The sequence below is a fragment of the Myotis lucifugus genome, unplaced genomic scaffold (assembly GCF_000147115.1).
Source record: "Myotis lucifugus unplaced genomic scaffold, Myoluc2.0 scaffold_77, whole genome shotgun sequence".
Classification (NCBI taxonomy): domain Eukaryota; kingdom Metazoa; phylum Chordata; class Mammalia; order Chiroptera; family Vespertilionidae; genus Myotis; species Myotis lucifugus.
Window position 1 is genome coordinate 167,848 of NW_005871125.1, and position 14,662 is coordinate 182,509.

General features: G+C 43.2%; 1 protein-coding gene across 5 annotated transcripts in view; it reads right to left on the reverse strand.

The window, feature by feature from the left end:
* SULF1 (sulfatase 1) overlaps positions 1 to 14,662 on the reverse strand; it is a 158,235-nt gene that overhangs the window by 23,445 nt on the left and 120,128 nt on the right. For all 5 annotated transcript variants that reach the window (XM_006090596.3, XM_023755414.1, XM_023755415.1 and 2 more), the window contains 3 exons: positions 14,529 to 14,585; positions 13,642 to 13,771; positions 1,494 to 1,710 (listed from right to left, as the gene is read on the reverse strand). In XM_006090596.3, the coding sequence (XP_006090658.1) occupies positions 1,494 to 1,710; positions 13,642 to 13,771; positions 14,529 to 14,585 (404 nt within the window). The remainder of the gene's footprint in view (positions 1 to 1,493; positions 1,711 to 13,641; positions 13,772 to 14,528; positions 14,586 to 14,662) is intronic.

Below are 14,662 nucleotides of genomic sequence, written 5' to 3' on the forward strand. Positions count from 1 at the left end.
TTCCATCAGCCAACTGACTCTTAATACCCGTCAGATGGCAGGTCATGCCAGGGGAGGCCAGCCTGTCCTCTGGTCACGGCAGACCACTGTCGAGGCTCAGTGTGCTGGGGAAGAGCTTTAATGTGCAAATGTTGGTCCCTGCTAACAGATGCGCTTTGTCTCTGTGGGGCTTGCTCACATGGCCTCCCCTTCCTAGAACAGGAAAGAGGGGAGCCTACTGGCTGCGGAATCAGGATCATCTCTCTGTAGAATCCTGCTCTGAGGGCAGTTTCCAGATGAAGAAACACCCCCTGCTTTCAAATACCTAAGTTTCCACGCAGCTTGAAAAGAGTGGCCCAGACTTCCTTAGTTTGTGCTCAGTATTGAAAAACCAATGCACTTTATGAACAGTGCTCGGGAGCCACATCCAACTTCCTGGGAGAGAAAAAGCTGCCTCTACTTCTCAGCTGAACGTGATAATCAGTTTCAGTTAAGGGAGCATTTCAGGGGTCCTTATCCCTTGTGGGTTTTACATTTGATATTTTCATAGAAATCATTAAGCCTAGCATTTTCTCTCAGGGAGGAAAGAAAATCTCCCAAATTAATGGTTCTTAGACTTCTGGGTTATGAACTCCTTTGAGAATTTGTTGGAAGTTATGAGCATCCCGAAAAATGTGCACGTACAGATAGAATATACTTAAAATTTTGGATATTAGGGGGCTCCTGGTCCCCTAAAGTCCACCTGTGGAACCGAGGATATAAAATCCCATTTTAAGGGCTTCCACTGTTCTACTAAATGATTTGATTTCCTAATTTCAGACACACAATTGAATTTCTACATATCTTGGTTATTTCCAAACCAGTATAGAAAGACCACAGAAACGAGTCACTATTCATATTACACCACTAGATGGCACTAGACTCCCATTCTTTTATGGAGGTAGGAGACCGAGTTTTCATTTCTATATACTAGTAAAGACCATCTCATAGCTACCTGATAAGACTTTTTATAAATAAAATACTAGGCAATGATTTTCACACTTCAACTAGTTTGACTGTCAGTCAAAAAGAAGAATTAAAAAGAAATATTGTCCTAAAACAGATATGCCTTTAAACATAGTATTTATGCTTCATGCTTCTCCTGTTAAAGGCTCAAGCACTGAAACTTTGGATTTTTCTTTTCTTTCTTTTTTTTTAAAGCAACTTAAGGCAGAAAACATCAGGACATTAGCATTAAGGTAAAATAAAACTTACCTGAACTACATACACACCCTCGGCCCCTTGATCGTTTGCGGGCCTGTGTGTTGTGTCTGCTGCTGTTACTGAATACATGTGCGTTCTATGCTTAAGTGAGTGTTTACACAGCAAAAACTCAAATTATCTTAGCTTTCGTATTTTAAGCAGAACGATTATTGGCTTTGGGCCCTAAAACTATGCATTGTCAATATGGAAAATGTAGCCATATTTTTGCTCTCTGGAGTGTCAGTGTAGCGGCTGTCCGGCCCGGGGCTTACTTGGAGCGCCCTGGTTCCTCAGGAACTGCCGCTGGCCCTTCCTCTGGCTTCGGCCGGCGCGGTAAGCGGCCTCCCCGCAATGGCACTCCTTGTCCTTGTCGTGGAAGCCGCGAGGGTAGACGTTGCGCGTGCTCTGCCGGGCGGCGAGCAGGTCCCCGGCTCCTTTGCACTTGTGAATCCGCAGCTTGCCCGCCGTGTCCTCGATGCACTGCCACTTCTGCAAAAGCCACAGGTGTTTTTCATTACGCACGCGCTTCGGGGTGCAGCCGCGCTGGCCGCCCCCATGGCGAGCTGCTAAGTGGCTCCCAGTCCTCGCTCACTGCAGCAAAGGCAGATGACAACCAAATCACTGGAAATCAGGGCTACCTCGGTGACACCGGAGCCAAACATGGACACATAAACCCGTACCGGCCAGACTAAACAGAGCCTCGAATGAAACGCGGGGAAAGCCCTCCATCCAGCAAGCACAGGGCTCAGCTGCCAGGGCTGCTTCCCCCAGACCCCTCTCTCCTTCTCTGGAAAAACAAACGTGGCTGCTTTGTTCTCTGCCCCTGAGTTCCTAACGGGAGCCGGAGAAGAATGGCACACGAGGAAGACAGAGATGAGTAGAACCCGAGTCCATCCCGGGGCGAGCCAACTTTCCGCAGCGCAGACGCCTTGGGCCCGCCTTTCTTATTTATCCTGCCCCAGATGCCGCACACCTGGCAGAGCAGAGCGAGCTGCTCTTAAAGAGACATCGGCCACCTACTCAAGAGACGCGGGGGGAGCAGGCGCTGGGTTTTCTAGTTTGAGTTTTTGAGCGAGACTGGTGCATAGGAAATATAGTCAGTAACATTGTAACAACTACCAGTATGTCCGGCGCCGGGTGGGTACTGGAAATATTGGGGTATATGATTGTGTAATCACTATGCTGTCCACCTGAAACTAATACAAGATAATATTGAATGTAAACTGTAATGAAAGAAAACTTAAGAAAATCTACCCAGCAGCTTTCAAAAGAAAGGAAGAACTGTTGCAGATGCTGCCGATTTAATTTTGGAGAAATATGACACAGGGGTGGGTCTCAGTGTCCCCCAAACCCCCGTTTCTCGAGGATCAATCTGGCTGAAATAATAGTGCTTCCCCTGAGAGTCATTTTATAGGACCTTCCATATCTAAAAGACCTAATTACCTTCCTCTTACTTTTTATTTCCCTCCTTCTCCCTCCCTAAAATGTTAATTGGGGAAGCAGAAAGAATCCTGACTTTAATTTTAAGTTGACCACGGTTGTTGTTACAAAATGCTATCTGGTAGTGTTATCAAACTTCTGTCTTTTTCCTCTCCCATATATGAGTATCACCTGTGTGTGATTGTACCGAGGCTTTTCTTTAAATGAACACATTTCTAAACTGCCGCCAAAGCCACGATAATTGTAAAATTATGTGTTTGTTGTGCCAGGTAGATATTTTCACACACATATAAAAACAAATACAAAATTATTAAATAAAAGATGTTCTTTCATGCACCCCATAAAATATCTCATGTGGCCCCTTGTACCTGCACCGTGCTTTGGGTAACTTTTCGACTTGAGTGTCCTAAGGCAAGGTAAAGTTTGGTGAAGGGTCCTACATGGCTTGGCCAGCAGACAAATGACACTCACTCATGTGTAAAATGGTATGAGCCATTCACAAGCCAGTCACGGTTTGGTTTCTCTTACTGGAGTCATCTGCCTTCAGTGAGGGTTGAACTATCTTAGCTGCCTTTGCGTTTCTACGATATTGTTCCCAAATCCCAGCTACGGAGGACTGGCTCCGTGATTTTGCCTGAACCCCCATACCCTCCATGGTGCTATTGAATTTGATTGCTTCAAGCCACATCACTCAGGCCACAGCAGGTCACCACCTTCCTCTGTGGCTTGGACAGAAAGCCTGGGACGTCCAACATCTCCATTCTGAGAGGCAGGAGCTCAAAAGACAAGGCAGCTCACCACCTGTTTTACAAAGCCATGAGAAGGCTACGTCAGCAAGAATCGTCTACAGATGAACTAAATAGAGATGATGTAACAGGCAAAAACCCCCAAATGTGAAGTCAGTTTGACTAGGCACACTGAGCTATGTCGGGTCAGTGCTTCTCACACTTGGCTCTACAGTGGGATGTTCAAGAGCTTCCTGGTGATTTTAATGAGTCCTTGGCCTTCAGATTCACAGCATCTGGTTCCCAGGAGGAGGGCAGAAGGGATCTCTTTAGGTGTAAGTAGCTCAGATGCATGAGTATTTGAGAGGGGTGTACGTATTCTTGGGTGTGGGTGTTTGAAATGTGTCTAGAAATGTAGAGAGAGCGACGCCAGTTGAACAGGTGAACGCTGCCAGCTCATCTCTACTGGCAAAACTAAGAGTAACCTGTTCTCACTCTCTCTCCACAGTTAGTTGATGAGTGACAGAACTGAGTCTTCCCCCGCTCTTAGCTGAAAACTGCGTGTGCCCTTCCACAGTTCTGCTGTCTCAGGTGGAGACCAGTGCTGTCCAGGCCTGGCTTTGCAGCGCTCCCAGATACACCCAGTTAGCTTGAGGAGGTGCCATGAAACATTCTTGGAAACTCAGATACAACTCTATTAAGAAGTAATTAGGCCCTGGCTGGTGTGGCTCAGTTGGTTGGATGTCGTCCCCTGCACCGAGGGATTGTTGGTTTGATTCCTGGTCAGGGCACATGCCTGGGCTTCAGCCTCCATCCTTGGAAGGGGGTTTAGGGGAGGCAGCTGACCTCTGTTTTGCTCATCTTTGTTTCACTCTCACATTGATGCTTCTCTCTCTCTCTCTCTCTCCCTCTCTCCCCCTTTCCCCCCTCCCTTTCTCTCTCTCTAAAAGCCAATGAAAAATACCTTTAAAAAAATAATTATATGCCATGTAGAATTCTTGCTGGTGAAAATGTCATAAAAATAGATGCTAACTTTTTATAGCTCCATAAAGTTTGGGAATCAATGGTGCTTGAGTGCCTGTCTATATCTGTCTTAAATCCAAATGGTTTAAAACGTATCCGTCCACCTGGGTAATCTCTACCTCAGTTTAAAACCTGAGAGCTGACTGCTTAATGTCTATAGAAGCAAAAGAAGTGGTCAGGGGACTCGCAATCCAAGCCAAGCAGAAGCTTACAAAGTGCTCTACTTTCTACCAGACAGAAAAACGTGGCTAACTTGATTTTTTAAAATATATTTTTATTGATTTCAAAGAGGAAGGGAGAGAGAAATAAAAACATCAATGATGAGAGAGAATCATTGATTGGCTTCCTCTTGTATGCCCCACACTGGGGATTGAGCCCACAACCCAGGCATGTGTCCCAACTGGGAATCAAACCATGACCTCCTGGTTCATAGGTCGACGCTCAATAAGCCATGCTGTCAGGGCATGGCTGACTTGATTCTTGAAAAATGATGGTCTTATGTTTTTTGTGGTTCCAATTTATATCAACTTTAGTACAAATACTAATTTTAAAACACACAACTATGGTGAAGACCTTCCTTTTAAATAATCACCATACATTAAAAAAAAAAAAACTCTGCCTTTTTTTTTTGGCCTGGAAGAGCTGAGAGTACAAGTAGATGCCTGTAGAACACAAAAGCGTAGGCAAAATCTTTAGTGACTTAGCCTATTTGGAATACAACCTGCATTTTCCATTAGCCAAATTCCTGCTAACTTCCTATGGGATAGAGATGAAAGGAACAGCTGTTTCCTACCTGAAGAGCTGAATTTAAACACACCTGAGGTCTGGCACTGTCCTTGGCATTGATAAGGTATATGCAAACTCAAACATACATACATACATACATACATGCATGTATATGTATAAACATGCACACCCACATGTACCCACATACACCACATACACACAAATACCCACCCACATTCTTGTATAAAACAAGAGCCTTGGACAAAGATGCCAATTACTTTTCATACCATGTACCCTTTGAAAAAATCTTAGACCTCATTAGATAATTAGCTAAAGCAAGCATGTCAAACTCGTGGCCCGAGGGCCCCATGCCTCATTTATTTGGCTCATGTTAGCCTTTGAGTTTGACATGCTTGAGCTAAAGGCTTTGAAAATCTTCTTAGTGGCAAGCTTACTAGGAATTGTAATAAAATGTAATTGCCACACATTTGCCACAGTCATTTCAGTGTTCGATATCATGACAATTTTTTATAGCTGAGCAATAAAACCTTGAAATAGCTGCAGCTAAAGCGGTCATCTTACTTAGTACGTTTATTGAGGGAGGTGAAGAAAGATTTTTTTAAAAGAATTGCTCTGAAACTCACGCTGCATGCCATTCAAATGGTGAAGATAATGAGCCGATTTTGCATTGCAGAAGTTTCAGAAATCAGATGGAGGCAGGAACTCAAGTGAGGCTAATGGGACTTAGAGATAGCCTCAGAAAAGGCCTTTGTTAAACAAGTGCCCTTGTAGAAATTTAGATGTCACAGGGTCTCACTGTTATCTCCGCCCTTGAAGTTTATCAGTAAATCAGTTCATTTCCAAATCCGCTGGTCTCCAGCTTCCCTGACCACTCACTCCATCTGCAAATTCTTTTCCTGCTCTCCAACTTGGCCACTTAGCACGCATTCATATGTCTGCAACCCTTCTGTGGGTAAGGGGCTAGATTAAACGATTTAAACAATTTTTTAAATTATTATTACTTTATTTTAGCCTTTCCAACTACACTCAACTTGGGATGGAATCACTCCGGTTAGTAATTATGTCTTAGCATTTTTGGTTACATATATCTGTAGGTAAATAACACCTGAGGAAGAGAAGGCTGGCTATACGGATTCCTGTGTGCAGCTGCTTGGTGGAATCAAACCTAATGAGAAATATGTCAAATGCCTTTCAAATAATTCCATTTAATACCACCAGCAGCACCACCATTACCTGTAGCTATGAACTCTTCACTTGATGCCAGGTACTGGTCTAGGGCATGTTATGCAAGTTTATTCACTCAACCTTCACAACAACCTACTGTGCTGCCATAATTCACTTATTGGAGTAGGACTAGCACCCATTGTAGTAGTGACCATGATCTATATTCTGCCTAGGACTTGGGAATGACATTTTACAACCATATGGATGTGGCTTAGTGGAAAAAAATCTAGACTTTCAAGCTAGAAAAGACTGGATTTGAATACCAGCTTTATCACATTGCTCTGTGGCCTTGAGCAAGTCAGCCAGACAGTCTAAGCTTTTGCAGGGTCACGAGCATTAGCCATGACCTAGAAGGAGAACTCAACACAGGGTGGGTACTCAACACAGGAGCTGCTATTATTCTCATCGCCATCACACACGCACACAGTTACACCGTTTATTACTCAAAGAATGTGACCCAATGTAAACTTGATAAGAGGTAGCCATTTTTAATGGAGATAAGTATTAGGTTAGGGATCTGAAGACCTCAATTTTAATTTTCTTTAGCTGCTACTTTATGGCCTTGAGCCAACTGCAGAATTTCTTTGTTCTTCCAGATTCCACATCTTGCTCCCCCTGGCCTCAAGGATATGTCATGAGAATAAATTGTTGAGTGTTTTTGGAGATCCGAGGAAAGATGGCCTATATCAGTGATGGCGAACCTTTTGAGCTCGGCATGTCAGCATTTTGAAAAACCCTAACTTAGGTCCGGTGCCGTGTCACATATAGAAATTTTTTGATATTTGCAACCATAGTAAAACAAAAGATTTATAGTTTGATATTTATTTTATATATTTAAATGCCACTTAACAAAGAAAAATCAACCAAAAAAATGAGTTCACGTGTCACCTCTGACACGCGTGTCATAGGTTCGCCATCACTGGCCTATATGAATACGGAGAAGTACCATTATAATTAATTGGCCCTTAGAGATGGTTATCCAGGCCCTGGCTGGATATCTCAGTGGTTAGAGCATCGTCCCAATATGATAAGGTTGCGGGTTCAATCCCCAGTTAGGGCACATACAGAATCATACAGAATGCATCAATAAATATATGGGACAAAAAATTTCCCTCTCTCCCTTCCTATATCTCTAAAATAATCAATGAAAAATGGTTACCCAACCCCTGGGTAAGCGAGTGTCTCCTGGGTGAAAACTGTGTATAACATAGTAATTATTATTTAGTGGGGAGACTAGGGCTGTAGACCACATGGATCTCAGTTTGAACTGATACTTGTCACCTTTCCAGCTGTGTGACTTTGATCAAGTTACTTCCCTGAGTTTCAGTCTCTTCATACTTTGCGTGGACATAATATCTATGTTATAGAATACTTTCAGGTGTAAATGTAAAATATTAGGTGATGGTTGAACTGATTATTTTTCTTTCCTGAGTGACCACTAGGTAATCATTTTGAATTGCATGTATTCCTCAGCTTCAGGCTGATCTATATTCTTATTTATACCACCTCATGCCCATTTTCATGAGTAAGAAATAAAAATTTGGCTATAAGTTTTTCTGAGGTACATTGCAATGAAAGCTGAATATTGCACACACACACACACACACACACACATTATTTCTCCATTGTCATAAGTCCTATTCTGTGAATTTGGCCACAATGCAGGTAAAATCATGTTTCTGAAATGTCACAACCACACAGCAATTTTCTGACGACCTGATTATCCTTCAGGCCAGTACAGACAGCATGGAAAGCAGCTACCTGCACGTGGAGATGCATTTTAGAACTTTTATCTCAACACTGGGGAACATAAGAAGACAATATAATCTTTTTGTTCAAACTGATACTTAGCAAAGGCCACTATCAAATTTTCCCCCACAACATGCAATAGAGTTACTCGTGACAAGGCGATTGTTCTCCTGTTTCTCGGAGATGGGGTGACAGGGACAGGGGGAGGAAAAGTGGAAAGGAAGGAGAAGCAGGAGATAGAGAGCGTTTCCTCCTCTGTGTTTTAATCTGGATAAACATTTGTAAAAGTCAGTGTTGGACTGTTGGAAGAAGTATGGTCCTTGCAATTCAGGGAAAAGTAAAACCGGTGAATTGATCTTGGCCCATAATGGATAGCCAGCATTGGCTGAATGCTTGCTGTGTTGCCAGGTACAGTGGGGCCTTGACTTACGAGTTTAATTCGTTCCGTGACGGAGCTCGTAACTCAAATTACTTGTATGTCAAATCAAAAGTGAACGAGTGAGACACGTGATGCTGGGCTGATGTTGTGGCGTTCACTGTGACGTTCGCTGCACCAACTAGCGGTGGGGTATCTGAAGCTGGCTCGTAACTTGAATTTTAGCTCACAACTCAAAGCAAAAAATCGGCCGAGAGACAGCTCGTATCTCGAAAAACTCGTTAGTCGGGACACTCGTAAGTAAAGGTCCCACTGTATTTAGTATATTTAACAGGTCTAACCTTTGTAGCAGTGCTCTGAGACAGGTGCTATTATTATGCCCATTTTACAGATAAAGAAACTGAGGCAAAGTTAGATTAAGTAGCTTGCTTGTGTCCCATACTAAGAAAGTGGTGAAGCTAAGATGCAATTCTAAGGCACCTTGACCAGGACACCAACCACAAAGGAGAAAGGTTAGGGAGAGGGTGTGAGGCGTCAGGTGGGCCTCAGTCAAGGGGCTGGCATTTGGAAGGCAGAGGCGACCACTTACACGCAGATGAGAAAGTTACAGTTAAGCGACAGGGAGGTGGGGGGTGGGGGGAAAACCTGACCAATTGGGCGATGCTAGGGAGTCCTGGGAGATAAGATACTGCAGCAGAAATCAAATAGAGTGGGGCTGCAGGATAGAGTTTAGTGTCTGTCCTTACATTTGTCTCTGACTTGTTGGGGACATCACTAAATATGGTTTGATGTTTAACCCTGCAGTTTGTATTCTGAAAAATGCACAGAAGCTAAAACATAGATTCTAAGCAGATGCACGGCTGTTCGGTGCAGGGGGAGGAGGGGAGGAGGCAGGGGTTAGAGGCTGAGCTGTCCACATGGGACTAGTCTGAACTCTGGGTGCAGACGAGAGTTCAGCCAGAGAATAGCACTGGGGCTCAGTCCTTCCGACCGGACCCTCTGGAATCAGGAGAACCCAGGAAATGTCTGGAAGCCTCGCTGTGATTTTAACCGGCACTCAGGGAGTTCCTGGCAACAGGCCGTCAATTTCTGGCAAATGAACAATCTAGCCAGATCTTGCTGGTAAATGTCTCTTTATCTTTGCTCTGCAGCTGATCACAGAAGGTCTGAGGGATGAGTTTTGGATGAGACCAGAAATCCTGGAACTAAACCAGTTCACACTCAACAAGCTACCTTCTCATTCCCTTTGCTTGATGCTGAGATCCTCTTAGAATCTTACCAATCTTTGATTCTATATGGATACAAAGGTATAAAAGCGAACTACATTGCAAAGATGCTGGCACTCGACAACCCCACAAGGGGACATGGCATTTGCTGTATAAAAACAAAACAATTTTTCCTCTTAAGTGACAGAACATGTGTAAGATGTACTCCAGAATTGGATGTGTACGGAATTGCTTTTTATGTAACTCCTATTTAAGAGTCAATATCTATACCTAGAAAAAAAAAAAAGGAAAACTATGCTGACCCCACATGAATTATTCTCAACTTTAGCTGCTCATAGGAATCATGCAGGAGCTTGAAAAACAAAAACAAAACCAGAAACAACCACCCCTGATGCCTGGTCCCACCCCCAGAGGTTCTGATTTAATTTGTCTGGAGCTGGACTTGAATAGCAGCGTTTCCAACGTGTGGTCATGGTTGAGACCACTTTCTCAGATGCTGGGCGTGGGTCCTACACCCATGCCTGCAGCCAGGCAAATGCCATTTAGAATTTCCAAGGGAACATCTACTCTCTTACGTTTTTGCATGTTGAACAGGTACAGGTTCTGACTTTGGGTTTGTAGCTTAAGTCCTCTGGCTCTAAATTTCCTTCTTAAGAAAATGATATCATCCAACTAGAAGATTTCTACTCCCCTGCCACCTCTGCATTCTCTTATTCAGGGCCTGTGGTTCTTAACCCGATTGAAAAATACTGCTGCCTTGTCCTCCCCTCTGAACGTTGTAATCTGAACGCTCTGGGGTGAGGCTGTGCATCAATATTTTCAAAAGCTCCCCAGGTGATGTTGATGTGCGGCCAGAATTGAGTATCACGGGTCCATGTTCTCTGCTGAACCAAAGTCTTTTCAGACAGATGATATTTGCACGAGAGAGAGAGAGAGAGAGAGAGAGAGTCGATGTGTGTAGGATCTTTGTACATAGATGTGCTAGGGGTGCATTCCAGCTGAGAGGGTGCTGGGAATTCACACTCAGCCTCATATTAATTCAGGAACACAGAAGTAACACACACACACACACACGCACACACACACACACACACACGGCCATGCTATCCTATCTAATCCCTGCTGATTGTTCTGTTCACATAGTGGAGAAGGGATGCCAGAAGGAATGCCAAATGCCTGGGATTCCAGCCCATTTCCATTCCCTGCTGGCTTCCTAGGAATGAAGACAACAGGTAAGACGGCCTGGCACGATACCACCGCCCGACATTCGCACACTGCTTTACGGTTCACCCAGCCTGTGCATATACGCTATCACTTTATCCTCGTAAGATTGAGATTGATTTTCTTCATTTCAGAAATAGAAATCCTGAGACTCAGGAGAAATTAAGCGTCTGGTCCAAGAACGCACCACTAAAAAGTAGTGGATGCCAATATTCTAACCCAAACCTGTGACTTCAATTCATCTCTTAAAAATGTACTTGACTTCATGCATCCACATTGGTCCTCCCACAGAATCCTTAGGAGACCTTGAGGGGTGGGGAAGGGAACGGGCTGATCGTGCTGTTTTTTCCTCTGTACCCCATGGACGGTCAATGTCAAGAGGACAGATTCCAAGCTAGTTAGTTCTAGCCAACTGTCGCCTCGATCCTGAACAACATAATCTCATTATTCGGAACCTTTTTCTTCCTTTTTAAAAAGTCAGTGATATTGTAACTAAAAAGATAATCTTCAAAGTAGCCAGATAGAGCAAAAAAGGCAAAATACCATGATTCCGTAGAACACAACTAAGCTATGTCAGGTTTGCCCGACGGGTTCAATAGTCGCCTTGAGGAGGCTCAACTTTTTTGAAATTCTCAGACTCTTAAAGAAATCACCTTCAGGGGCAAAGTCGAATTCCTTAGTCCATGACTTCGGGCTCTTTAAGAGAGATCACTGCTGAAGTCCTCATATATTCATGTGATAGAATCAAAATTCAGACTGCTTAACACAGAAATACAGCAGCAGAGGGAAATCCAGGGAGCCAGATAGTGAAGCATCTCATAGGGGCAAGACAAGTCAAGAAAAATATGGAAGAGCAAAGTGAAGTTGAGCACATGTGTGAAGAGTCTGGGCCAAAGTAACATAAGAAATTTTATGCTCCATTTGCCCTTTAGAACATATATTCAAATTTCAGCACGAACTCTATAGAGAGGTTTACAAAATTATGTACTGAAAGGTAGGCAGTGCAAAATGGTAATAATGCCAGTCGCTTAGAGGCTTAAAATAGACACAAGATCACCCATTTGCATGAGAGATATTTCACACCAAACACTTCCAGCTACGGAACAGAAGTAAATTAGCCCATGGAGGCTGGCGCATGGAAATCATGCTAGAGCTACAAAGCAATTCTGAGGTTTTAGTCACAATAATACTTAGAGCTTCCATAAGAAGGATTAGAAGAGTTCAAATTAAAATATAATGAATAGGCCTAAGCTTCTCCACTAAACACTTGAAAATTAAGACTTACTAGAATACCGGGAAGGCCTGGTGTTACCCCTTCCTTCAACAGCACTCCACCTCGCCCTGCTCTGTTTCAAAGGGATCCCTGTGTACAAAAGGCATGAGGAAAATGCAGAGAGTGGGAGGATCAAGTTGTTTATTGTGAATGTCTCTTCAAGAAGCTGGATGCCATCTAAAAAGAGTGCAACAAACCAGGCCATTTTAATAATAACTAGGATCTTCATTTCATGCGTCTGATACCTTGAACTGGTGTTGGCTAATTGTGGGGACAGCTAGAGGTCAGGTAAGTTTTTTCATAAGGGGCTTAGAAGATTTGAACTTCTCTTCGCCTACTGGATGTAACTTACCCTGGAAGGCAGCAAGTGGCCTGAGTTTTTGAATCAGACAACTCATCTGGATTCCACCTCTGCCACTCACCAGCTGCCCATTGGTAAAGCGGCGATGACAGTGCCTACCTCACTCTGCAGATGTGAGGATTAAAGTGAGCTAATGCATGGAAAATCCCGTGGACAGTGCCTCACATAAGAAAATGCTCAATAAATGTTATTTTTCTCTTTCCTCTGATTTTGGTCTAAGATGCAATGACTTTGGTATAAGTAGCCAGAAATTTAGTCCCTCTCATTGCGACATAGCATTTCTCTGAGCTAGTAGAGATTTCAATCACAAGTGTTTAAAATAGTTTGTGTTTATAAGTTTTCACTTTCCTTAAAAACAGGTCTGTGTTAATTCATCACCCTGCATTTCTTTAGTTCTTATTGATAACAGATGGTGTTATAGGTAGCCCTGAAGTCTATACTAATATTTTTATTAATGAAGATTCATTCTAATGAAATATTTGAGGTTGGAAATTTTGTGAGCAGAGGTAGAAACAATAAACAAACAGAATATGGTTTCCCTTGTCACTCCCCAACCTTGGTCATAGAGTTTCACCTCCTCTCTGAGTTAGATGATGTCTGACTTTAGTCTAGGGTAGGAAGACTCCATCATGTCTCTTGGGGCTCAGCATCTGCCCATGAACTTGACTAAGTGGCTTTTCAATCCTCTCTTGATGACCAGTTAAGAAGAGTTCCAGGGAGGGTGCCTTATCCTCAGATGGGATGAGTCTCTGATCTTTCTAACGAGGCTACCATTCTCGTGTATCTGGTAACCTGAACGGGTTTTGGCTAAGTGGTGGATATCTAGAACTCTCTGAGAGCACCATCTCCTGTAACTGAAGGAAGCCCAAGCAGTGATAAGGAGGCCCAGCTTGGATGAGGTAGACAATCTCAGTCAGGGGAGAGGTGTAACTGTGAGCAATCCATGACTGTTATGAAAAATTGATTTATATGTAAATGCACATGATATGTTAAAAATACTTTAAATCAGAAATAGAGAAGCATATGCATGGTGGTGAAGAAAGCTGTGTACTCACCTGTCCAGGTTGTTCACAAGCTGTCTGGTACCTGGCCTGCTGGCACAGTTCTTTGACCCTCTCGTATTTGGGCAAGTGATTTGACTGTTGGATATTCTTGTTGGATTCTTCTTTCTTACGTAGAAATTTCCTTTGACAGAAATGGAAGAGCTTCTAAGTAAGAAGTGATTTGAGTTACCTTACCTACCACCTGCCTGTTCTCTTTTTCTTCCCTGTCACATGGCTCCACATTCCTCAAACAGCAAGAAATAGATGTTAAGGCTCTGATCACAGGTGTTCAACATTTGATGGGTCCCTTGTGATGAGCTGGGTGCTATGAAGACGAGAGGTCAGGGTAGAAGGAATCATTTCTCCTCAAAGCTTTGGACCTATATTTTAGCTTCACAGACTCAAAATTCCTTTTGTTGAAAAGCAATTATAGAAATGCTTTCTCTCCATGTGTATATGGAGAAAAACAAAGACATTGAGCATTATAAATCTAAAGGGGAAATCCAGAAGCAACTATGGAAATAATCACAATCTCCAATGTTTATGTATTTAAAACTAAGAATGGCACATCAGGAAAAGAAGTAGAAAGGTGCCAGATAGAACTTGGGAAGGAAGGTTAAGAAAGTCCATTGACTGGTCCAATTAGGAACTAAGGCTGAGAAAACAACAGTAAAATCCACAGCCATGTAACGGCTAATGAGAATTTATTCTTTACAGTTTTGATGCGACAATCATTATTCTGCTGGCCAGCGAAGAATGACTAGCAGACCATTCAATTCTGTTACTAGACTTATAAAATCTGTATGCTTAAACCCAAAATAGGGGGGGGGGGAGTACCCAGCAGGGAGTGCTTCCCACTAGGACTGGTTCCCAGAAGCACCCGAGCAACCAATAATTACCCTCTTTCCACGAGGAATGTATCACGCCAAATTTTGGCCTTCTTGTTTGTTCGAAACCTGCAAGCAAAATAATAATATTTACAGTTGGCAGCTGGACGTCTTTCCAAACGGGTCTGTGCTAACAGTTTGTTTAA